The sequence below is a fragment of the Hyperoodon ampullatus genome (assembly GCF_949752795.1).
Source record: "Hyperoodon ampullatus genome assembly, chromosome: 13".
Classification (NCBI taxonomy): domain Eukaryota; kingdom Metazoa; phylum Chordata; class Mammalia; order Artiodactyla; family Ziphiidae; genus Hyperoodon; species Hyperoodon ampullatus.
Window position 1 is genome coordinate 16,551,377 of NC_136926.1, and position 26,853 is coordinate 16,578,229.

General features: G+C 41.0%; 2 protein-coding genes across 2 annotated transcripts in view; one reads left to right on the forward strand and one right to left on the reverse strand.

Annotated features, from left to right (window-relative positions):
• Nucleotides 1-1,642: 1,642 nt before the first annotated feature.
• ERP29 (endoplasmic reticulum protein 29) lies at nt 1,643-9,243 on the reverse strand (the record flags this gene model as incomplete). The annotated part of the gene is made up of 3 exons (XM_079717728.1): nt 1,643-2,468; nt 4,374-4,512; nt 9,100-9,243. The coding sequence occupies 3 exons, from the start codon at nt 9,241-9,243 to the stop codon at nt 1,966-1,968; spliced, it is 786 nt and encodes a 261-aa protein (XP_079573854.1). The 3' UTR covers nt 1,643-1,965.
• Nucleotides 9,244-9,478: 235 nt separating this feature from the next.
• Nucleotides 9,479-26,853, forward strand: part of TMEM116 (transmembrane protein 116) — a gene marked incomplete at its 5' end in the record, with an annotated part of 106,838 nt that continues 89,463 nt past the window's right edge. Inside the window, 3 exons of the mRNA XM_079718137.1 lie at nt 9,479-9,742; nt 9,807-9,904; nt 22,449-22,512. Coding sequence (XP_079574263.1) covers nt 9,479-9,742; nt 9,807-9,904; nt 22,449-22,512 — 426 coding nt within the window. The remainder of the gene's footprint in view (nt 9,743-9,806; nt 9,905-22,448; nt 22,513-26,853) is intronic.

A 26,853-nucleotide genomic window follows, 5' to 3' on the forward strand; every position in this document is an offset into this window, starting at 1 on the left:
CCGTCTCTCCTGAAGCGATTCAAATGCCTACGTGTGTGTGTGTGTGGCACCAATTACCAAGAATTATTAGTAAATTAAAATTATCCTTGGCACTATTTGAGAAAACTTGCAGGGTCCTTAGCATAGGATTCTTCATATTGGATCCAGGGGCTCATGTGCTTCAGTTTATCTGGAAATTCCCTTAAACAGTCTGATTAGTAGCATCTGAGCCACAATATTAGTGATTATATGCTAAGAAGTAGAGGGAAGGAATCCATTTGATGTGTTAGGGAAGATTTTTATGTGGCATATGCAAATCACTACAGATTCTAAACTAGAAACAGGGAGGGCCTATCTTTAATGAAAAATACTTCACACAAAGAGCCTCTGATGTATGATAATCTAGTCCTGTCCAATAGCCTGTGTTTCTTAAACTCAAGACCCTAGGCTTATAAATAATGATACCCAGCATGGACCCATCCAGTGAAGTACCTGTAGACGTGTTGCCCCTTTTCTTTCTCTTACAATTGAGAGGAGGCCACGTTCAGGGACTGAATGCACTTAGTTTTAGAGTTCTCTCCCTACCTGTCATTTGTCTTATTCTGATTTCCATAAGACAACGAATACTTAATTCTTTGGAAGTGACCCTGTTTTAGGTAGATGAGAAAAAATTAGAACAGCTCAAGCAAGTTTACCAGTGAGAAGCATGCAAAAAGATCTTACAAATTTTTCAATTAGAATTAATGAGTAGGGGACATATTGAAATTGTTGGGCCTAATATATATTCTTTTGTCAAATGTTAAGAGTATCTTCACTGGCTATGTCAGGTGTTTAGGTTTGAACATCTTTTATCTAGTTGATTTGAACTGTTAGCTTAAGCTGCACAATTTTTTTTTTTGGTTCTATCCAATTAAACACATGGGTTTTCCTGTTTTCCTACATTTTTTGTTTCCAGTGATCTTAAATACCCAATCTGGCTGAAATGGAGGGACATAGACAATCTGAGGTTATATTTGCCAACTCTGCTCAACTTAAATTTCTTTATGTGCGTGCAGTTAGATGTATTTCAGGAGCTGCAGTTTGATATTTTCAAAGTTTAATATGAAAGTTTGGATGTTAACATGAAGCTTATTTACTATTGCAGATTATTGCTTATCACTCCTAAGAGACCTGAAAGTCAGTACGATGCTCTCCCACTCTGCTTTTTAAAAGTTGGTACTTATTGAGTAACTAACAGTGACAAAGTGACTTAGATGGAAAACTATCCCTTTCTAAAAAAACTTTCAAATTGGACTGAATTGTATCATTTAGCTGTCTAAATCCAACTCTTTAAAAAACCTACCAGGTTATATTGGTAAAACTAAGAATTTGCTGAACGTATCTCATGGAGTATGAAAAAGAACTATACTGCCATTCAATTTTAAGGACCAGAAAATGGACAATGCCTTTTACCACTCGCAATCAGTCCACTTGAATCTGAACACCTGTGGAAAGTAATAAAGGTAGGCCTTGAGCTGGGACTAGTTTCCACAGTGTTACCAGGGTAGTCTGTTACCCTGGTAGAGCAGAGTCCACACCACCTTAGATTAAAAAATAAATTCAAAGGAGAAAGCAGGCCATAGGCCAAAGTATAATTTGTAAAAGAAAACTGAATGGCTTCAGGTCCTTTTAACCAAAACACAGAAACTTTAATTGAATCAGAATTATATCTGTCAAAAACCTGGGCAGTACACTCTTCTTTATAGCACCAATTCCTTCTGAGGGGGAATTTCACAAGCCATCTGAGTAAATGTTCCAGCTATACCGGACTGGTTACAGAGACGTTCCAAGCATAGTCACACCAGCATCAATATCTGGGCATGCTCAGATTTCTGGTTTAGTGCCACTTTTCCTACCACTCCCTTATATCCCAGGAGGGTCTCATAGCCAGCAGGTAGCTTACCCCTCCCCACCCCACCAAACCCTTGAAAACCCTGGAGTGCCTTTTCATAGCTCCTGCTTCTCAGCCCCCTTCTTCTGGAAGGCAGTCAAAATGTTTAGGCTCTTCTGGAGCTCTTCCTTCTTCCCATCGCTCATCTTGTTCTTCTCAATCAGCTTGGTGATCCGGGTCATCTCTGAGGCTGGGAAGTCCTCACCTTGGTCTACGATCTTTCCCATGATCTTAAGGTATTGCTCGGCCCACTTCTTCTCAGCCTCCTTCACACTTGCAAGGCTGTCTTGCCCCTGCTTCAAGAGGGCCTGGCGGGCCTCCATACCAGAGGCCCTGATGAACTCTCCAGCAAGGGTGTCGTACGCAGGCAGGCAACCAGGCATACCTAGGTAAACCCCATGTCCTTTTAGCCAGCGCTGGATGGCTCCAACCTTAACTGCCCCACTATATAGGACTGGGTTCTCAAAGTCCCCATCCCGGAAGAGGTAGAAGACTGGGTAGTTCTCCTTGTCCAGCTTGTATTTCTCACTCAGCTCCATATTCAGCTTGTCACCATAATCTGTGAATAGAAACCAGAAACAAGGAATAAGACATGAGGAAGGTATGGCAGTAGGTTGCTGTGAAGCCTATCTGAGCCGAGGGGAAGAAGAATCTCAGCTGTTTGAATTCCTCCTTTGCTACTTCCTAGCCATGTGGCATTAGTCAAATCCTTTAATCTCTCTGCACTTCATTTTCCTCACCTGAAAAAGGGGAATTCTGCATATTTATTATATGCCCACTATGTGCCAGGGACTGTTCTAAGTGCTGGGGACTTAGTTGTGATTTAGGGTGATTAAGAGTATCAAGCTCTCTGACCTCAAGGAGCTCATCATACTCTTCAAAAAGTGAGAAGAGAGATAATAAACAAATGAACCAAAGTGATTAGTGCTATGACGAAAATAAAATGGTGATATGACACAGTGACTGGGTGAGAAGGCCCACTTTGGGCGGTCATGGAAGGCCTCCTTGTGAAGATGCCATGAGCTGAGAGACCTGAATATGTAGGAGACATATCAGACACATCAATAGCAGACACATCAATTTGTGGGAAGAGTGTCTCAAGCAGAAAGAACTGCAAGTGCAAAAGCTCTGAGGCAGGAATGAGCTGGGTATATTTAAGGATTACAAAGTGTAGTCTGGCTGGAGCTTAGTGAATGTTTGGTAGGTAACGAACTCAGTCCCTACCACTTGAGGTCTGTTGGGAGGACCCAATGAGGGGATATGTGCACTTAACCTGGCAGAGTTAAGTGTTTAATATGTGGTAGCTGTTAGTATTTGCTATGTCTTTCCCCAAAGGCAGGAGCAACCCCAAGGGCTACAACTGGTTTCTTACACCTGGCCAAGAAGAAATGGCCAAGACCACCTATTACTGGGTAGTAGTATAGGAAGTGTGGGGTTCCAATCCTAGTTCTGGCACTTTATAATCTTGAGCAAGTTACTCTAAGCATCTGTTTCTTCATTTGGGGAGTCATAAAACTTTCTTCACAGAGTTGCCACAGGATGACATGCATGTAAAACACTTAGCACAGTGGCCTGGCACGTAATAAACATTTCAGAAATGTCAGCTATTGTTAATATTATTAAAGCCCCAAAGGAGTGGACTCACAGTTGAGTTAGACTTGATCGACTGCCCTGAAGAAGTGTGACAGCTACCTCTATCCAAGGCCAGACTCAAGAGCTCACTAGGGAACTGTGGCATCTCAGCTGGGAGGAAGCAGAGAGGGAAGAACCTACTCCATTCCTCCTAAGAATACACACTTAGGAGGAGTTCTGAATGAGCCCCTTGCTACCCCGCAGCCGAGACAAATCATTTAAGCTCCTTGAGCTTCAGTTTTCCACAAGTATAAAAAGGAGATAATCCATCTCGTTCTCAGGCGAGGTTCAAGTGAAGATTAGAAATGCAATGTCTGTGTACATCTTTACAGACTGAAAAACCACTAAATGTTGGCAACTATGTATTAAAGTTGTCCCTATCATTGAGAGCTACCCTTGGTTTAGTGGCAGCTCTGGTGGATTTGAGCTAAAGCCCAAACCCAATAGTTTTGGTAAAAAAGAGTTGAAATGAAGATGAAAAACTGACTACGCTGTCCCCCGGGAGGCAAGGCACCCCCTCTGACTACAGTCCCCTGCAAGGAGAGCTCCAAGCTCTCACAGTATGTTTGATGTCAGTGTGGGTGAAGGGTGAAGGATGGTGAATTCCCTCCCCTCAGGCACCTGCAAGGCTGAGCTGAGGTTCTGTGGTCAAAGAATCTGCTCAAGCTAAGCTTGCCGTGGGTACCAGACTCCTTGAGAGGACATGACCCCATTTATACTCCTCGTGTGTGGCTCAGACAGAAAGGCACTGGGTATTCCCCCTACAAGTAGGGAAATAATTCCTAGTTTCCTCCCCCTCTGCCCTCCTCAGTCATCCCAGACTTGTCCATACCTGAGATCCCCACCTCTGCCACCAAGAGATCATCGCTGGAAGCTGAGTTTTCAGCCAGACGCTTGAACTCATCCTGCTTCTCACCATACGGGTACTGGGTGTCAAACTTCACCAAGACGAACTTGCTTTTGGGAATGACCTGAGGGCATACAGAGCTGAGCAAGTGGGGGTTCCCAAGGACCTTTGGGGCTAATTCCCTTTCCCAAGGGACCCCTGTTTAAGAAACAGAGTGGAAAACAAGCCCACAAGGGAGACAAGCTCTCATATACTAACCTTCATTCATTCATTCACCCATTGATTCACTTAACAATTTGACGGTGTCTACTATTGAGCAGCCCATTAAGTAGTTGCTCACACTAATCAAACTGTCTGGAACAAACAATGCTATAGATGTACTAAGGCCTTCTCCTCCAGTGGCCCTTTTGGTAAGGCTAAGGAAACGCATCCTTAGCACACGTAACATTGGCCCCTGTCGTGCCCATCATCCCAGGGGCCTTTCTCTGGCAATGAACCAGAAATCTGACCCAAACCAAACAACCGTCTATAAAGGAGTTGGCACCACGGAGGATGCTCTGGCTAGGGAGTCCAGAGTTTGCACTCTGCAATTTCGGGCTCATAGGAAGTTGCTGAGAGGCCAGGCTTGGGACAATGTCCCCTCCCTAAACTACAGTTTCCTTGAAGTTAGATCTCTAAGACCTAAACTGTCAGGGTCCAGACTTCTATTTCAATTATGGTAAAATTTACATCACAGGGATTTATTACATTAACTGTGTTGCACAACCATCACTAATATCTAGTTCCAGAACATTTTCATCACCCGAAAAGGAACCACGTATCCATTAAGCAGTCATTCCCCAATCCTCCTTCCCCCAGCCCCTGGCAACCACTAATCTGCTTTCTCTCTGTATGGATTTGTCTACTCTGATGGACTCATACAATAAGTGACCTTTTGTGTCTAGCTTCTTTCACTTAGCATAATGTTTTCAAGATTCATTCATGTTGTAGCATGCATCAGTATTTCACTCCTTTTTATGGCCAAATAAATATTCCATTGTATGGATATATCATACTTTGTTTACCCATTCATCAGTAGATGGACATTTGGGTTGTTTCCACCTTTTGGTTATTTGTGAATAGTGCTGTTATAAACATTTGTGTACAAGTTTTTGTTTGAACACCTGTTTTCATCTCTTTGGGGAATATATCTAGGAGTGGAACTGCAGGGTCATATAGCAATTCTATATTTAACTTATTGAGGAATTCCAAAACTTCATTTTGATGGTTTCACCCAATGCATAGATTTTATCTAATAAGCTGCCTCTGGTTGGTAGTACTGCCTCCCCTCCTCCTACAACTTTTAATTTTTCTAATCAAAGTCATCACTATGGGTTAATTTTTCATCACAGGCAATCCCTGCCATAATTAAGTCAAGCTGACATCAGTCCAGTTTTTGTTAGTCCTTATTTCTTACTGTGGGTTGCTGTCCATTTCGTTTTAGGTTTTAAAAAATATTTAGGGCTTCCCTGGTGGTGCAGTGGTTGAGAGTCCGCCTGCCGATGTAGGGGACACGAGTTCGTGCCCCGGTCCGGGAGGATTCCACATGCCGCGGAGCGGCTGGGCCCGTGAGCCATGGCCGCTGAGCCTGTGCGTCCGGAGCCTGTGCTCCACAACGGGAGAGGCCACAACAGTGAGAGGCCCCTGTACCGCAAAAAAAAAAAAAAAAAAAAAATTTAACAGCGCCAGAGGACACAAGGGAAGAGGGAGAAGGGACCAGAACAGGTAATCTTTAAGTGGTCACTGACCCCAAAAAGTCTGAGTTCTGGAGTCTAAGAGCAGGGAAGACTTAAAAATATAAATCAGATCACATCCCTCTGGCCCATTTGGCCTTATTTCAGTTCAACACACCAAACATTCCCACTCAGGGCCTTTTCATTTGCTGTCTCTGCTGGCTAGAGTGCCCTTTCCCTGGTTCCTTCCATGGTTGTCAAAGCTCAGTTCAAATGTCCTCTCCTAACGGAGAGGCCTCCCCCACTCATACCATCTAATTCTGCTTCATTTCCGTCATACTCTAGCAGGCTACTGCCCTCTACTTTCTTCACTGCATTAATCACTCTCCGAAATCCTTATCTGCTTGTTGTCTGTCCTCTCCACTACAATATAATTTATGAGAATAAGGACCGTCTCTGACCTGTTTTCTGCTGTATTATCCCTAGTGCCCAACAGTGCCCTGGCATGTGGCAGATGCTCCGAAAATATCTGATAAATGAACAAAACCAGGGCAGGCTTTGAGAGCAGATGCTACATGTCCAGGAAGAAAATTTTATAAAAGAACACATGAAAACCTAACTTCAAGGGGCCTACATTTATATTATGGAATAATATTAATAATCATACAGTGGTGTAACATTGAAATAGAATTGAGAGGCCTTCATCTTTTATTTTCACCATTCTTAGCCATCAGCAAAATGGTTTTGAACGGCAAACATTTGCACAGCTAATTTTTTCTTGTTCTTTTACTCAACCTGTACCTCTTAACTGCTTTAGAAATCTCTCTCGGGACTTTCCTGGTGATCCAGTGGTTAAGACTCCATGCTTCCAATGTAGCGGGCACGGGTTCGATCCCTGGTCAGGGAACTAAGATCCCACATGTGGCACAGCGCGGCCAAAAAAAGAGAAAGAAATAGAAGTCTCTCCTTTCTTCATCCTTGAGGAATCAGCTCCACCATAACCTACATTTAGTTAACTTGCTTCTTCAATGTATAGATGAATTCATTATTCATTCATTCATTCAATAAAAAGGTAGTGAGGACCTAACATGTGCCAGGCACTGTTCTAAGTGAACACAGCAGTAAAGAAAACAGACAGGGTTTCTCATTTTTAGTGATGGTAAAGGGCAAGAAACAAAAAAAGACACTGGAAATCACTGAAAGGCAAAGCACGGAACAAGTCTCCTGGATATGGTAACCCCAGGGAGCTCCCCTTTTGTTCAATAGTGATGGAAGAGAGTGAGATTTAGAAAGGGACTGGAGAAAACATTTGTTCATTCATTTGACAAATTATTATTGAGCATCTTCTAGGTAACAGGTAAACTGCTAGGTTGTGCAGATGATCAGTGAACAAGATACACAAGGTAGTTCTTCACAAGCATATAATATCCTAGTGTGGGACACAATACACTAGACAAGAAAAAAAAAATCAGTGATCAGTGCTCTACAGAGAAACCAAACAAGGTAATGTGACTGGCACTTTAGACTGGGGGAGGGGGAAATCTGAGAAGGTAACATTTAACCCAAGTCTGAACGACGAGGTGCAACCAGCCTTTCAAAGATTGGGCAAAGAACGTTCTAGTCACAAAGAACTGCCAATACAAAGGGCCTAAGGCAGTAATGAGCTAGGAACAGCCAAAGGACAGAGGGCACGGCATGTGGTTGGAGCAGAGGGCACAAAGACGAGAATGGTTAGGAGATGAGAGGAGAGGGAAGCAAGGGTCAGATCATGTAGGACTTAGGCTACTGGACTGAGAGGCTCCAGAGAGAAAACAGGGAGGCTAGTGAGGAGGCTACATAACCATAGCCTAGACTAGGGTGGTAGCTGTAAAGATGGAGGCACACCAATTGATTAGGAAATACTACTACTGTTGCAGTGCAGTTTCCCTCTAAGTCACATTTGGTCTGTGATGTTACCTCCTATCCATGTTTGGGTGGTAGGGGTGTCACTTTGTCAGGAAAGCCCCCTAAAGCAAAGGGTGCTGTGGGGTGTGTGCCTGACAACCAGCCAGTCATACCTACACTTTTAAATTCTTGAAACTTTGCATTCAATGACCCACAGGTGCCAACTCCACAAGGAACCCTTTTGAAAATACGAAGAGTTAAACCACTTGAGATAGATTTAGAGATTTAGAGCTCCACTTCTTGGTTTCACTTCTTGGGTCACTTCCCAGCAGTGGGTACAAATTAAGAAAATAAATTAATAAATCTCAACACTTAGCTTGCCCATCTCATAGGCGAAGTTAAAAAGGTGCCAGCGGGTGTAAAATTAAGGGATTGGGACTGCATTTCAGCCTTCAATATTTCCAACGTCCATTTACCGAGGCCAAGACCCCAATTCTGTAAATATGAAGGCGGGTGTAGAGGCGAATCCTTCCTTCCATGTCTCGACCCGATTTTATTTGTCACCAGGCCCAAGACACTCACTGTAGGGTGGTTGAACCGAAGCTTATTCTTAACCCTAGCACTTTTTAGGGAGACGCAGAATATCTGGACAGTGGCTGCAATCCAAGCCAAAGAGAGAGGGGCGCTGAAACGCAGACTAACGAGCCGCGCGTTTCCAACCTTGCCCCATCACAGACGGGTGGCGTCCACCTAGTACCGCCCTCCGAGTCTCCTACTTGGGATTTGAGGATTGGATCTCGCCCGGCACCGCCCTGTTCCCATATGCAACGGGAAGAGGCACCCGGCTCCCTCGGCTGCACCTCTGCAGTTCTCTTGCAAAAGAGGAAGCAAGTGCAAATACTGCAAAGGTGCACGAGGACCCTGGAACACGTATGCTCCATGGTCATGATACGGCCTCGGCCCAGATTCCACCAGTCCTACAGGACGGTGGGAAGTCACGGGATTATCGCTACAGACCACCTCCTGCCAGCTCTCTGTCCCCTGTGTCCCCCACGGGTGCGCGCTCCCCTGAGCAGTCTGGCTGCACCTGCGCGTGATGTCTCCCGCCCCGTTACCTTGTAGAAAGTGATTGTATCCAGGGGAAGGGCGCCCTTGGTGTGCAGGCCGCTGCCGCCTTGCGGAGCAGAGAGGAGCAGGAGGAACAGGAGAAGGGGAAACAACTGGGAGAGAGAAGCGGCGCGGATAACGGCGGCAGCCATAACGCCGGATTCTGGCAGTAAGAGCTAGGAAGGCTGTAGTGGAGCAAGCGCGGAGCCGGGAGTCACATGGCTAGGAAGGCGGGCACGGGTGCGCTCACGTGTACAGCCAGGCCGCCTAGGGTGAGAGGGAGGAGCCACGTGAGAGGCGGGGAAATGGAGCTTGCCGCGCGTGCGCACTCGGCGAAGCCCCAGCAGGCCTAGGGTGAGCGGGCCTGGCCGCGTGGCAGTGTGGGGGATGGACGGCAGTGCCGGAGAGGCTGGGGGAGGGGAGGAGGAAGAGGAGGAAGGAGAGACTGCCGCGCACGCGCACTCAGCGAGGCTTGCTACCAACCTGCTCTTTTCCCGTCCTCCTCCGCGTGAGTCGCGGCGCGAAGCGCGTGCTCGGCGTCCTTGCAGGTCTTGGGTGGCTATCCTCTTTTTCGAAGATGACGAGGCCAGCCGTCATTTCTTCCTGCCTTTGGTCCCTCAGGCAGTCGGTGGGAACCTGTTGCTACCTTCGGTTAGTCTGTCCGTCTGACTGTGCTACTACCCCTCAGTCAGTCATACTCCTCTCCCTCCCTTAGCCACGACCCGAGTTGGTCAGTGAGACTCAGCTATTCGTCAGTATGGCAGTCAGGGCTACTCCTGCCGCTTCCCAGTCCGATATGAGACCTACTCTGTGGTGAGTGCCTCACCAGGGAGGCTCCAGGCTCCTATAAAAACAGGCTTCCCTGAAAGGTGAGTACCCGTCGAGCTGTGTCCTGGGCTCTCTGAAGGTATTTTTTTTTTAAATCCTAGTAATTCTCAACAGGTGTTTGTTCAGGATAGTTTACACCAGATCCTGGTTTTTGCCTGCGGGAATACAGAATCGAGAGGAAAGAGATAGCAGTGTACTGAACAAACTCAGTGGTGGAAGGAGACGTGGGAATAGTAATATAACCATTACGGTGTAATCGGTAGAAAATAAGACTATATTACAGTCTCGTGAAAGCACAAATGGAGATTCAGTCAGCCCTGCTCAGGAATGTCAGGTCAAGTTATAGACGGGAGATGACTTTTGAACTGGATCTTGAAAGAAGAGGAGGTGTTTGCAGGGCAAACACCAAAGGATATTTCTGGCAAGGGGGAAAGCATGATGAATCTGTAAAGGTAAATGGGCACGTTGTAAAGGGTCTTATCAAGCTAAAGGGTTTGGAGCCACCAGAGGCTGTAGCTAAGAGAGTGACGTTAGATTTGCTGTCACTCAGGAATAAAGGGGATGCATTGGAATGGAGAAAGCTGAGGTCAGGGAGGTTCACTGCAGTAGTCTAGGTGGGAGAGATTAAGGTCCTGTAATAGGACCTACTAGAAAGATGAAAAGGTGAGGTTGGAATTGAGAAACTTTTATAGGGTAGAATTCACAAGACTTGATGATCAAATGGATATGCTGGTAAGAGAATAAATTGTATAATGCATTATAAGGGGCTTAGCACCAAGTTAACCATTGCATGTGTCCAATAAATGTGTGTGTAGGTATGTATGTATGTATAAAGTAGTCATCAAAGATAATAGCCAATCTTGGGCAGCCAGTTTAGATAGAAATTTTGAGAGTCCAGTGTGTGTGTGTGTGTGTGTGTGTGTTGGGAAGGTTCAGAAAAATTTATTTTTTGAGTTTGCCCTAATAAATTATTAAAGAAAATGCACCACATAGACAAATGAATAGAAGTTAGAAGGGATAATTACTGTGAGCTAAGGTGGTTAAAGAAAGCTTCATGTAGGAGGTGGAAACGGAGAACATTTTAGGTGGAGAACAAGTGAAAAAAGAGCAGAAGTGGAAATGAGCATGATGTTTTGGGGAATGACCGGCTTGCTTGAGGGAGTTCTCAGAACAGTAGATAGTAAGACAGTTTTAAGCCCAGGTAGGGGAGAATGTTGAAAATCAAATTAGGAAATTGCTATTTTGTCCTGTAGTCAATAAGGAGCTATTATCCACCTCTGAGTGAATAAATGCATTGAGCACATCTACGGTAGTTACTATGATTGATCAGGAGTGACTTTTTAGTCATGATTAGTTTAGAAGTAGGTTTTGAGAAAAGTGCAAGAAGTGGATTGGTTGGAGAGGGAAGGGAAGTATTCGTACTTTTGTTATGAATTGCAAAAGTGCAGTAATTGTCTTAATGCTGCCTTTTAATAGTGCCCTGGTCCCAGTCAGTTACCTCATGGTATAATTAGATTGTTGGCTTCAGGACCTTGACAACAACAATCTACACAAATAAGCCAAGGATAACTCTCCATATTTAGGAAGTCATAAAATCCCACAGTTGACTCTGTTGTGGAAAATCAGAAGGCTCACCCTGGGTGAGGTAGGAAGGAGGAGGTGGCAAGGCATGTTACTTGAGTGTGCATATGACTCAATGTATCAGCTGGAGTAAGGAAGAAGGAAAATGGCATGGTCTGCTAAGACAACTAATACATAAATTCTCCCATCTTTTTTTCTAACATCATCAAGCTGGTGAGCCCCCAGTCGCATTGACATCTTTTATTTCTCATATACACAAGGCATGTTCCTGCCTCAGAGCCTTTGTGCTGGCTTCCTCCCTCTAGAACACTTTTCTTCAAGATATTCATATGGCCGGCTCCTTCATTTCCTTTAAGTCTTTGATCCAATGTCAGCTTCTTAAGATCTACCCTGACCATACTTAAAAAAAAACTGCTTCTCCCTGACACCTTCCTGCTTTCCATCTCCCTTCTCTCTGTTATTTTTTTTTCCATAGCACTCTTCAACTTAACATACTGTATAATTTGCTTGTTTTCTTTTTAAAAATTGATTAATTAATTAATTAATTTGGCTGCATTGGGTCTTAGTTGTGGCTCACGGGATCTTTCGTGGCGGTACGTGGGCTCTTCATTGCGGCGTGCGGGCTTCTGTCTAGTTGTGGCCTGTAGGCTCCAGGGCATGCGGGCTCAGTAGTTTTGGCGCACGGTCTCTCTAGTTGTGGTGCACGGGCTCCAGAGCACATGGGCTTAGTTGCCCCACGGCATGTGGGATCTTAGTTCCCCGACCAGGGATTGAACCTGCGTCCCCTGCATTGGAAGGCGGATCCTTAACCACTGGACCACTTAAGGAAGTCCCTGCTTATTTTTCTAAGTATCTGTTTCCCGTGAGGGATGGGTTTGTTTTTGTTTTTATTTTTGTTTTGTCTTTTTGGTTCACTGTTATATCCCCAGCACCTAGAACAGTGTCTGGCACATGGTAGATGCTCAGTACATTCTTGTGCAGTGAATAAATGAATCAAGTCAATGAAAGAGGAACTATTCCATAGCTGTCTCTCAAAATTCCATTGTTCCTCTCTGCATTCCCTTCTTAGATCACGTATTGTACTTTGGAGCTATCCCATCCCTTAGAGCTAATTGCTTTTCCCCTGCAAGGCTTTGGTGATATTAACGCTAGTTTTTTTGACATAGATGTCTTAATGAACACTTAAAGCAGATTTCACATTAAAACATTGTTATAGAAGGAAAATTTACTCCACAGTATGATTTTCTCCAAGCCCCATCCTCCTTTAAGAAGCTTTCAATATTTTTTTTAATAGCAGGATTATTCACATCATACCAGTTTTTAAAAAGTATTTTATTTATTTGGCTGCGTTGGGTCTCAGTTGCGGCACGTGGGGTCTTTCGTTGCAGCACGCGGGCTCTTCATCGCTGCCTGTGGGCTTCTCTCTAGTTCTGGCGTGTGGGCTTCAGAGCGCTCAGGCTCTCTGGTTGTGGCGTGCGGGCTCTAGAGCACACGGGCTCAGTAGTTGCAGTGAGCAGGCTTAGTTGCCCCATGGCATGTGGGATCTTAGTTCCCCAAGCACGGATCGAACTTGTGTCTCCTGCATTGGAAGGCAGATTCTTAACCATTGGACCACCAGGGAAGTCCCAAGAAGCTTTCAATATTTAATAACTATTTACTGAACATATTTTACGCACCGCACACTCTTCTAGAGGCAAGGGTTACACTGGTGAACACAATAGATGTGCTCCCTGCAGTCCTAGAGGAGAGACCAACATTAAATAAGTATACAAATAAATATATAATTACAAATTGTGATGATTTCTAAGAAAGAAAAGTTGAGGGCTTATGAAAGAATATGATGGGGGTGATTAATTTGCATTGAGGTGCATGGAAAACCTCTAAAAACAATTATATTTGAGCTGATATAAGACCTAAAGCATGAATGGGATTCAGCTCTCAAGGAACTTACCCTTGATTGATGAAACAAACATTAAATAATTATATAAATAAATTTAAATTGCAGATTACTATGTGTTAGGAAGCATTTTAGGAAAAATAACTAGTATGTGCAAAGGTTCTAGAATGAGAAATAGGGAATTCCCTGGCGGTCCAGTGGTTAGGACTCTGTGGTTCCACTGCTGGGGGCCTGGATTCGATCTGTAGTGGGGGAACTAAGATCCCCCAAGCTGCATGGCGTGACCAATAAAATAATACAGAATGAAAAAGAGCTTGAAATGTTTGAGGAACAAAAAGAATTCCATTCTGGAATCTTTTAGTAATAAAAACATCAGCAAAGAAGGAGATTATATATGCGGGGATGTAGGGATGTTTACCACAGAATTGTTTGCAGAACGAAAAATAAAGGAAATTAAGGAAAACAAAACCTGAAAACAGCCTACATGTCCACCACGAGAGGAAATGTTGGGTAAATTATCTTATGTGGAATACTATACAGCTATCAAAATTGATTAGAACTATTTATATTAAAGTGGAGAGATATCCATGAAATAACAGGTGAGAACAGCAATGTATACAGAAATATATGATCCCATTTTTAAAAACCTACCATACCACTGTAACAACCTCTGTATACATATGTGTGTGTGTGTGTATGTATAGAAGAATATATATATATATATCGATATGTTTTAATGAGAATAGAGAATGATGTAGAGAAATATGCCAGGCGTTTTGCATTGGTTACAGTTTAGGGGAGTGGAGAGAAAGAAAATAAGACTCTAACAAAAGGAAAAAAGGTTATTATGGAATAATGTTGAGCAAAAATGTAGAATATAAAATACTAGCTATAGAATTACTACAAACATGTAAAAATTGAATATGCATAAGGACAAAGACTTAAAATAACAAAAGTAAAACTCATTTTGACTAGATGAGATTGCAGCAAACTTTTTACTTTAGATTTCTCTTATTTTAATATTGTTTTTTCAATAAAGTGACATTAAAAAATGCATAGAGATTTTAACATCCAGGGATCAGATCATTTCAGCAGAGATGTTTTTCTTTCTTCTTTTGTCCCATGTTCAATTCATGTTGTTTTGTCTTATCTTATGCACTGTCATAAGCCACCTGAAATATTATCTAGGTCAAAGTGGGATGTAAGTAAGTAAATAAAAATAACCTAATTCTTGCCAGACTCTTCCCTTTTTAATCTATCCTGCACACTGCCAACATGTTACTCATGATAGTATCATGTAAAAGGATAATAATAATATTTGCTTCATAGGATTGTGAATGGATTAAATTAATGTATAGGAAGCATTTAGAATAGGGCCTGGCATATACTACATACTCACTAAGGACTAGTTATATGGTAATTATGTCATGTCATTTATTTGCTCAGAAGTTTATAATGGCACCTCTGCAGGGTAAAATTCAAATGCAAGAGCCTCTACAATCTAGTTGTAAATAAAAATGCCACTTATAATATTACATGTAGGACTTCCCTGGTGGCGCAGTGGTTAAGAACCTGCCTGCCAATACAGTGGACATGGGTCAAGCCGTGGTCCAGGAAGATCCCAGGATCTTCCCAGGATCTTAGCTGCCGCAGAGCAGCTAAGCCCATGTGCCACAACTACTGAGCCTGTGCTCTAGAGCCTGTGAGCCACAACTACTGAGCCCACATGCCACAACTACTGAAGCCCACGGGCCTAGAGCCGGTGCTCTGCCGCAAAAGAAGTCACCACAATGAGAAGCCTGCGCACCTCAATGAAGAGTAGCCCCCACTCACCACAACTAGAGGAAGCCTGTGCACAGAAACGAAGACCCAATGCAGCCATTGATAGATAGATAGATAGATAGATAAATAAATAAATAAAATTACATGTAGCTACTGAGCTCTTGAAATGTGGCTAACCGGAATTGAGACATAAGTGTAAAATACACCCTGAATTACAAAGTAATTAAGAAAGTGAAATATTACAGTGATTTTTATATTGATTATATGTTGAAATGACAAAATTTTAAATATTTGGGTTAATAAAATATATTATTAAAATTAATTTTACCTGTTCTAAAAGTTTTTTAGAAACTTTTAAGTTACATATATGGCTCACATTACATATTTATTGGATAGAATGACTGTAGTTTTTTTTTAATATAAATTTATTTATTTATTTTTGGCTGTGTTGGGTCTTCATTTCTGTGCGAGGGCTTTCTCCAGTTGCGGAGAGTGGGGACCACTCTTCATTGCGGTGCGCGGGCCTCTCACTGTCACGGCCTCTCCCGTTGCGGAGCACAGGCTCCAGACGCGCAGGCTCAGTAGTTGTGGCTCGCGGGCTTAGTTGCTCCGCGGCATGTGGGATCTTCCCAGACCAGGGCTCGAACCCGTGTCCCCTGCATTGGCAGGCAGATTCTCAACCACTGCACCACCAGGGAAGCCCCAGACTCTAGATTTTTAAAGTAAAATGTTGCTAACTTTTTCTTTGCCAAAAAAATTTTGCTCTCTTTTCTTATTGAAGTATAGTTGATTTACAATGTTGTGTTAGTTTCAGGTGTACAGCAAAGTGATTCTTTTTCAGATTCTTTCCCATTATAGCTTATCACAGGATATTAAATATAGTTCCCTGTGCTATACAGTAGGACCTTGTTGTTTACCTATTTTATATATAGTAGTGTGTATATGTTAATCCCAAACTCCTAATTTATCCCTCTCCCCTCTCTCTACTTTGGTAACCATAAATTTGTTTTATATGTCTGTGTAATTCTGTTTTGTAAGTAAGTTCATTTGTGTCTTTTTTTTTTTTTCGGCTGCACATCACGTCATGTGGGATCTTAGTCCCCGACCAGGGATTAAACCCATGCCCCCTGCAGTGGATGCATGGAGTCTTAACCACTGGACCACCAGGGAAGTCCCTGTATCATTTTTTGAGATTTCATGTATAAGTGGTATCACATATTTGTCTTCCTCTGTCTGACTTACTTCACTTAGTGTGATAGTCTCTAGGTCCATCTGTGTTGCTGCAAATGGCATTACTTCATTCTTTTTTTATGGCTGAGTAATACTCCATTGTGTATATATACCACATCTTCTTTTTTCTAATTCTTTAAAAACACATCTTGGGACTTCCCTCGTGGCACAGTGGTTGAGAATCTGCCTGCCAATGCAGGGGACACGGGTTTGAGCCCTGGTCCAGGAAGATCCGAAATGCTGTGGAGCAACTAAGCCCATGCGCCACAACTGTTGAGCCTGTGCTCTAGAGCCTGCGAGCCACAACTACCGAGCCCACTTGCCACAACTTCTGAAGCCCGCGTGCCTAGAGCCCAAGCTCTGCAACATGAGAAGCCACCGCAATGAGAAACCTGTGCACTGCATCGAAGAGTAGCCCCCACTTGCCACAACTAGAGAAAGCCCATGTGCAGCAAGTAAGACCCAACAACAAAGACCCAATGCAGCCAAAGATAAATAAATAAATTGATAAAAACACATCTTTTGGATAGTTCATTCTAGAATCTTGCCTGAGATAAATACTAAGATCTTTGCAGATTCTACTATCCTTTCTCCTTACAAAAAATTTTTAGTTATCAACAGCTTTCTACAATTTCTACAACTTCTAGCAATTTCTACAATTTCTAGCAATTTTTCCAGTTTTACATGAACTCTCAGATTTCATTCAGTGGTTTATTGGGTTAACCTGCAAGTTTTACCAAAGCCCTGGAGTGTAATTTGTTCAGGCCAGGAGTGCTGTATTCATTTAGAGCAGTCAGGTGCTCTCTTACAATCTTTATCTTCAGTTCCCTCTTACAATGTTTTACACTTTTTATTCTAAATATTATTCTTTTCAGTAGGAGAGACAGAAACATGTTGTCCATTAATCATTATACCATGAGTTTCAACAATGGGATATATCCTTCCTTGCTTATGTCCCAAACTTCATTTTTTTGGATAACAGTTTTATTAAGATATAATTTACGTACTGTACAATTCATCCTTTTAAAGTGTACAATTCAGTGGTTTCCGGTATATCTATAGAGTTGTACAACCAGCACCATTATCTAATTTTAGGATATTTTTATCATCCTAAAAAGAAAGCCTGTGCCCATTAGCAGTCACTCCCCATTCCCTCCCAAACTACCTTTCTAGCTCTAGGCAACACTAATCTACTTTCTGTCACTGTAAATTTGCCTGTTTTGGACATTTTTTTAAATTAATTAATTTATTTGGCTGCGTTGGATCTTTGTTGCGGTACATGGGATCTTCCTTGCAGCATGTGGGATCTTTTGTCGTGGCGCTCATTGCGACGTGTGAGCTGTTTGTTGCGGCACGCCGGCTTCTTTCGAGTTGTGGTGTGTGGGTTTTCTCTAGTTGTGGCGCAGGCTCCAGAGCACGTGGGCTCTGTAGTTGAGGCGCACAAGATCAGTAGTTGTGGCGCATGGGCTTAGTTGCCCCGTGGCATGTGGGATCTTTGTTCCCTGACTAGGGATCGAACCCACGTCCCCTGCATTGGAAGGCAGATTCTTAACCACTGGGCCACCAGGGAAATACCCTGTTTTGGACATTTTGTATGAATGAAGTCATATAGTACATTGTCTTTTGTGACTAGCTTTTTCACCTAGCCTAATGTTTTCAAGGTTCATCCATGTTGTAGCATGTATCAGTACTTCTTTCAATTGCTAAATAATATTCCACTGTACTGATATAGCATATTTTATTTATCTGTTCACCAGTTGATGGACATTTGTGTTGTTTCTACTCTTTGTCTATTATGCGTAACACTGTTATGAACGTTTGTGTCGAAGTTTTTGTGTGGACATATGTTTTAATCTCTTGGGTATATACCTAGAAATAGAACTGGGTTTATACCTAGGCGCTGTCATATAGGATATGTTTAACCTTTTGTGGAACTGGCAAAGTGGCTGCAGTATGTTATATTTCCACAGCTGTGTATGAGGTTTCCTATTTCTCAACATTCACTTGCTATTGTCTTTTTTTTTTTTTTTGCTATTGTCTTTTTATTATAGCCATCCTAATAGGTGTGAAATGTCATCTCGTGATTTTAATTTGTATTTCCCTGGTGGCTTTTGATGTTGATCATCTTTTCATGTGTATTAGTTATTCGTATTATTTTGGGGAGAAATCTCTAATTTAAAACCTTTGCCCGGGAATTCCCTTGCGGTCCAGTGGTTAGGGCTTGGTGCTTTCACTGCCAGGGCCCAGGTTCCATCCCTGGTCAGGGAGCTAAGATCCCCCAAGCTGTGAGGTGCAGCCAAAATAACAAAAAATGAAAAAACAAACCTTTGCCCATTTTTAAATTGGGTTGTGTTAATTGAGTTGTAGGAATTCTCTATATATTCTACATATAAGTCCCTTATTAGATACATGGTTTACAAATACTTTCTCCTATTCTGCGGGTTGTCTTTTTTACTTTCTTTTTTTTTTTTTTTTTTTTTTTTGTGGTATGTGGGCCTCTCACTGTTGTGGCCTCTCCCGTTGTGGAGCACAGGCTCCGGACGCACAGGCCCAGCAGCCATGGCTCACGGGCCCAGCCGCTCCGCGGCATGTGGGATCTTCCCAGACCGGGGCACGAACCCGTTTCCCCTGCATCGGCAGGCGGACTCTCAACCACTGCGCCACCAGGGAAGCCCTTTTTTACTTTCTTGATGGTATCCTTTGAAGCAGTAAAGTTTCTAATTTTGAAGAAGACCAATTTATCTATTTTTTTCTTTTGTTACTTGTGCTTTTGTTGTCATATCTTAGAAGCAATTGCCTAATAAAAGAATTCTTTTGATGTCCCATTAATTTTTTAAATTAACTTTCCCTGTTTTCCCATTAACCAGTTTCCTGTTAAGAGTACTGTATGTGTTAAGAGTGAGAACTATGATCAGACTGACTGAGTTTGAATGTTGGTGTTACCACTTGATAATTCTGTAACAAGAGGGAAAATGACACAACTTCTTTAAGCCTCAGTTTTTTCATCTGTTAAATAAGAATAATACTTCTTACCTCAAAGGTTGTGTTGAGGATTAAAATGCTTACAGAGAAAGCACTTGATAATTGGTAGCTATTATTACTAGAAATTTTCTTTAAGTACTATTTTTGCTTAAATTAAAATACTTTACTACATAGGTGTTTTTCTTGACTTTGTATCCACTGCAGTAACTCACTCATGGTAGAAGTTTAATGAATACCTGTTAACTGAAATTGATATGTAACATATAGTAGTAGCCTGTTACATTGAGAAATGAGATGTGTTTCAGCTTGCTAAGGAGCTAAGTAAAAAGAAAAGACAAAACTGAAAATAAATATCACCCAGTTCATCATTTGGGCTTGGGTTAGCCCTTGTAGAAAGGGAAATGGGAGAATTATGATTCCAAAGACATTTCAAAGGGAAACAGTGCTAAATATACAGAAGGGAGGGGCTTAATTTAGAGAGAAAAATAGAAAAGTAAATCCCCAAATGTTGGTTGGTGGCATAAGACATTTTAGAATAGATGCCAAAAGAGAAAAAGTTCTCTTGTCAGGAACAGCAGACTGATTTGCCATGGTTGTTCTCTGAACAATCTGAGATTTGTTCTTGACTGAGACAAGAGTCCTTTGTCCAAAAGCGTTCTCTTATCACTTGGTGAGACTGTCATTAGTCCCCTCACCCTTATTAGATAGACGTATGATTAGAGGCCTCAAAAGACTCCCTAAGATTTTATGGTAGGGATTTCTGATCCAGAAACATACTGCTATTTTAATTTGTTTATCTAATAATGTAAGCAAAGTGATTAGAGCCTACCTCTACTTAACAATGTCCTGTATTCCACTGCACATAATATTCTTAATTTCATATGAATAAATGAATAATATATTTAAATTACTCAACCCATGCAAATGATCTAATTTATGTTATCAATAAATATTTGTAAAATATATGAGTGTGTGGTTAGATGAAAGATAAATGGTTATGTAAATGAAACGTTCTTCCTTCTGCTTTCTCCTTCCCCCAGTTTTTGTCCAAATTTTATCAGTTCTTTCAAATAATGTTCAAATGCCAATCAGTGTATATTATTTTTGTGTACAGATTATTTGAGATTTGGTATTCAAGCTATTTTTCCTACATATTTTAAGCTCCTGGAAATCTGGGTCTGATCTTTTTTGTCTTTATATTTTCCATAACACAGCATTTTACACAAAGTTGATATATAAACATAAGCATATTCAATGAATTGTGTAATTTAGTAATATTATATTTACATTTATAAACGTAATATTACTACAAATATTACAAATATTATATAATATTACATTTATTGTATTTATGGTGGGAATTTTGGTACAGAATATTTAAGAAAACATTAGTATTATGAGACATTAATAACCCTTTCTCTTCACACCTTTTCCAGATATTACTAAAAACTTAGTCTGTCTTCCCCAACACAGGCTTCTGTCCCTAAAGAGGGACAGGTTTCAAACAGACCTCCCTTCTTCCCTATTTTTCTCTCCCTTTTTTCTATTCTATTTCTCTCTTGCAGCTCTATTTACCTTTTCATGGTAACTGATTCTCTGTACTTTTTATTAGTCCTACATCTTGCCCCTTTTTACAATTCCTAATGCTTTTTAGAACTTTGTTTCCTTGTCACCTGCTCTTTCTATTTTTGTTCTTTCTGCTTGGCTTTCTCCTCCACTTGTCGCTACTTCTCTCCTTGCCCTCAAGATACAGGGCAGGATTGGGTAGGGAGGAGCCCAGCTGGGTTAAGGGTGGAGCTACCTGTTTACTGCTTGGGATTCAGAACCTGACCAGGAAGGATCAGGCTGCTTGAATTTAGCTGAGGCTGAAGTCCGTATGGCCTTCCTACCAGAGGCTAGCATTTTGGAGGACAATTGGAACTTGGTGAGACTAGAAGCAGCCCCTCTCTTTGTTTTTCGATCCCCCTTCCTTCCTCCCTGTTCTGTATTTTTCACTCACAGCATCTCTTTCCATACTAACGTTTCTTCTTCCTTTTCCCCTGTTGCTTACTATTCTGTTTTTTCTGTCTGTCTAGCTGTCTGTCAGTCAACTTTATTTAGTATTTGTTTGCCTTTTCTGTTACCCATTATTTCCACATATCTGTCTGTTCTCTCTTAAAATTTAACTTTTTCTACCTCTTTTCCATTTTATTCTTCCCTTTATTAATTTTCTCATCCAACTCTCTTTTTTTCCTTCAGTCATTTTCTATCCACCTGTCTATTCTTTTTATCTCACTGTTTCCCAGCCATGTAGCAATAAGGGAGGAAGAAAGGAGCCACCCTGGCTTTCCAGGGGCCTGTTCACCCTTCTTACTCATTCTCAGACTTGTAGTGTGTTTTGATTAGGCACTGAAGAGTTTGTGCTCTGCACAGATACTTAACAAACAGTGAAATTAGAGAAAGGTTGAATATTAAATTTAAAAGGCTTAATTTTTTCTTACTTTCTCTTTTTATTTAGTTATTTTCTGCAATACAGTGGATACAGTTTGTTATGGCTACTCTGAGGTAGGTTTATTTAACCTCATGTAATGTGACTGTTTTGAACTAGTACAACTAGCAAAACTGGAGACAAGCAAAACTGGAGAATTCTGAAGTTTCTATATTTTTTCCCTGGGGATTTGCTTTTACTCATTAGTTAGAAATGCTGTTCTTTACCATGTTGACATTATCTGATTAATAAAATGTAATAACATCAACAACAATAATAACAAAAAAAACAGATTGAAGGGTAACATCTGAAAATCAAAGGACAATTTGGTCAACAGGATTGATCTGCAAAATAAGTTGTGAAGTGCTCACTTTGGTAGCACATATACTAAAAATTGTAATGATACAGAGAAGATTAGCATAGCCTCTGCTTAAGGATGACACACAAATTCGTGAAGCATTCCATATTTTTAAAACATTTGTGCAGTTTATTTTACATCAATTATATGTCAATAAAGCTGTAAAAAAAAAGTAGCAAAAACAAAGGAGCCCCAACTGTCCTGTTTAATGATAGTCTTTTATCTCTGCCAGTGTTATAGGTTCAAGTTCACTTATTGCTTATGCTGTATTCCAGAACATAAAGAAATCTCCAGAGGTGAGCAGTCTCTTTCTGTGTTGGATTTGAACTTTTAGTGACTTAGCTTTTGAAATAAAAAAGAGAGGTGTCCCCTATAAATGATGGAATAATGCTATGAATTGCTTGTAAATTTGTCGTTTTGATCTAATACATTGAGATATTTTAGACATTGCCCCAAATATCTCCCTTTTCTTTTAAGTAGTTATTTTAACTATAATTTTGAATACTGAGGAATTGACTAAATGTGGATTAGTGGATAAATGTAGATTTTTGGGGGTATGTATTAATTATTAAAGTCAAAGAAACAAAGTATTGTTTGAAGCCTATATTCATTCTAAGCATGGTAGGGTCCTGCCTAGAGGTGAGTTTTCCGATGTTGATATCTTGGTAAAATTGCTAGTGGGGCTGGAAATAGTTCAAAGACTGCTATACAAAAGGTATTTATTTTGCTGTTCTGGCTTTCTAGGCAGTTACAATTTAATGGTGAAAATAGAACAAAAATACATCCTATGTAAAACTATTCATACCAAAAAAGTCAAGTCAGAAACCTTCCTTTTATTGAGGTATAATTGACAAATAAAAATAGTATATACTTAAGGTATTAAAAAAAAAAAACAATCAGGGAGTTCCCTGGTGACCTAGTGGTTAGGATTCTGGGCTTTCACTGCTGTGGCCCAGGTTCAGTCCCTGGTCCCACAAGCTGCATGGTGTGCTACCAAAAAAAAAAAAGATTTTAAGAAAAATGTAACAAAACTCTTTCTCTAATCAGGTCATGTGGCACAAAATTAAGCAAAATGTAGTTTAGGACATGTATGATAGAGCTTTTGTAAAGTGGAAAATGACACATTTAGCTTAGCTATGGCTAAGGTCTCATAGCTAGTAAGTGTTAGACCTAGAAGTTGAGGCAGACTTATCTTGTTCCAAAGCTTCTTCTCACATACACTTTTAAACCACTGAAATATAATGTCTAATGAAAAGAGAATTTTGAATTTCAGAGGTAGCATGTGACTATGTAAGTAAAACTAGAAAGTAGAAGTCTTGATACTGTATTGTCAATTGCCTGCCAAAGTAATCTTAGGCCACACATCTTCCTGTGATGTGGATTTCCCTAATGTTTCTTTCCTGAATGTTTGTTGAAATTTGAGTTCAGATGTGGTTAAGTTAATAAAGTATAAGCTACCTTGTGGAGAGAGGTAAGCAGAGATTCTCAGTACTTACTGACCTTTTGGGCTAGATGGTTATTTGTTGTGGGTGGCTGTCCTGCATCTTAGGATATTTAGCAGACTTTACCCAATAGAGGTAGCAGCAACCTTGCTCACCCAGTTGTGAGAACCAAAAATATCTTCAAATATTGCCAAATGTCTTCTGAGAGAGGCAGTCACTCCTGGTTGAAAACCACTGCTCTAGGGTGACCTCTGCCATAACAGTGGGTTAGACCTTTATAAAGATGTGGGGTCTGGTTTGGCCTGGAATGTGACCTTTTATTTCTCTGGCTTCGGTTCTCATACCTTTCACATAACCAGAGCCTGAAGGACCTTAGTAATCATTAATTCAGTGGTTCCTACACATTCTGCTTTTTTGGCGTAGGGAAGATTCCAATTTTTCCAGCTTAAAAATGTCAGCCATGCTCTGCCATTTTCCTTTATTTCTTCATCAAATAACATTTTTAACAGGATAAACACATGGAAGGCATAATCTGAAAAAGACAAAAATTATTAAATTAATGATTATAGTAAATTGGAGAAATCCATGGGAAATCTTTGAGGGGACTAGCTGATTGGACAGTAACTCAGAGAGGCAACCTTAAGAGAGAAGGAAGTAACCCAGGCCAGCCAGTGTTTAAAAAAAAAAAAAAACTCGAGGCAGATATACTTTGCTGCACTTGTGTGAAGTGCACTTCATTTCCTTGTGAAGGTCGCTTTTGATATTCTTTGTAACTTGATTTCACTAGAAATATTAGGAAGCAGGGTTTTGGAAGAGTATAAATATGAGTTACTTTAGGTGTTTTACCTTACCAGGTTAGACCTGGACCCAGAACCTCCTTAGAGAAAGCCTTTCACACAATGCATTCCGTCCCTGCACCTTACTTTGCTCTTGATTTAAATGAGACAAGTACAAATGTATTTAAAGTTTTTGCTTTCATATTTAGGATCATGTCTTAAGCGTTTTCGTCTTATTACCGTGCACTATGCTGATTGTATTTTTATTTATTTTAATTTAAAAAAATAAAAAATTTTTTTATTATTATTATTTTTTGCGTTATGCGGGCCTCTCACTGTTGTGGCCTCTCCCTTTGCGGAGCACAGGCTCCGGACGCGCAGGCTCAGTGGCCATGGCTCACGAGCCTAGCCGCTCCGCGGCATGTGGGATCTTCCCGGACCAGGGCACAAACCTGTGTCCCCTGCATCAGCAGGCTGACTCTCAACCACTGTGCCACCAGGGAAGCCCTAATTTTTTTATTTTTTAGAAAAATTTTGGCTGCACTGCACAGCATGTGGGATCTTAGTTCCCCAGCCAGGGATCAAACCTGTGCCCCCTGCAGTGGAAGCACGGAGTCTTAACCACTAGACTGCCAGGGAAGTCCCATTTTTAAAATTTTTTATATTTTGTGTTTTTCTTAAAGCATGACCTGTATCATACATTTCTCTGTATTACCTTTGACACAGTATCTTGTTAAACATAGAAGGGGTGGAATCTTTTTTAATTTCAATAATAGGTGCTCAGTTAAGTTTTGTTGTTTAATTGATTGATTTTATCTCCTGTTACTAGAACTCATGATTTTCCAACCATGAGTGAAAGTATATAAACCTCTTTTTTTTTTTTTTTTTTTTTTTTTTTTTTTTTTTTTTTTGTGGTATGTGGGCCTCTCACTGTTGTGGCCTTTCCCGTTGCGGAGCACAGGCTCCGGATGCGCAGGCTCAGCGGCCATAGCTCACGGGCCCAGCCGCTCCGCGGCACGTGGGATCCTCCCAGACCGGGGTACGAACCCGCGTCCCCTGCATCGGCAGGCGGACTCTCAACCTCTGCGCCACCAGGGAAGCCCATATAAACCTCTTTTTATCCTTTATTTCTGTGCCAAAGACCTTAGGTGTGTTTTAATGGCCAACAGTTCCCTATATATAAGGCTATTGACTCAATGACCATAATTATGTTCTTGCTCACAAAAGCTGCTTGGCCGCCTTTCTTCTCCAGAGTTTATTTTGTATTCAGTTTTAATTTTTTACCCATTAACAGTTATAAACTTGTGATAGGTCATAGACCAGTAAAATCTATGAATATGCCACCTGGCTGGAACCTTAACAGGCTTCCTTGTAGCAAAGGATATATATTATTAAAATAATAATATCTGGTATTTAGTAAATACAGTTTAAAATATTATTTCACTTGTTTTTGTTTGTGTTAGCCAAAGCAGCTTGACCATTTACCCCTATTAGCAAGGTATTAGCATCTTAACTCTCCTCTCATTTGGAAGAAAAGTATGAGAAAAATTCCCTTTTGTACAGGTGAGGAGATTAGTTCTTATATTAGGTAGTATCTGTTGATAACTTAGTAATTTTTTTGCACGGGGGGCACATCCCAGGGACCGGGCTGGCCTGCGGACCCAGTGGTGGGGGCACCAAAAATTTTTAAATTTACTTTTTTACTGTGAGATATACCAGCCATGGTTTAGAAGGCATAAAACTCATGTGTGCTATATAATGGATGGCTATAAACAAAACCTGGGACAAGAAATAGGAATCGCTCGTATCCCCAAACATTCCTACTGTGCTCCTCCCCAATCACAACCTCACCTCTAGCAGTAACCACTATCCAGATTTTTGCTTAATCATTTCTTGGCTTTTATGTACAGTTTTACCAGTAATGTATATATCCCTAAACAATTTAGTTTTGCATTTTTGAACTTGACATAAATGGGGTAACACTATTTTTTGGTATGTATTGCTTTGTGATTTGCTTTTTTCCCTCAGTATCACTTCTGAGATTTGTCCATGGCGTTGTGTACAGCTCTGGTTCATTTCTTTTTCACTGATGCTTAGCATTCTATATTATGAACATACCACAATATATCTATCTGTGCTGCTATAAACAATCTTGCACATGTCTTCTGATGCACACATGCAAAAATTTCTCTAGTGATTTTACCTAATAACAATATAGGATATTCATATCCCCTAGATAGTGCCAGACTTTTACCAAATAGTTGTGCCAGCAGTGTATGAAATGTCGTATTGCTTCATGTTCCCATTAATATTTGATATTGTCAGACTTTAAAAATTTTTGCCATGGGTGTGTAATTTTCATCTCATTGTAGATTGATTGATTGACTTTTGGTCTCCTTATAGTTAATTTTTTAATTTC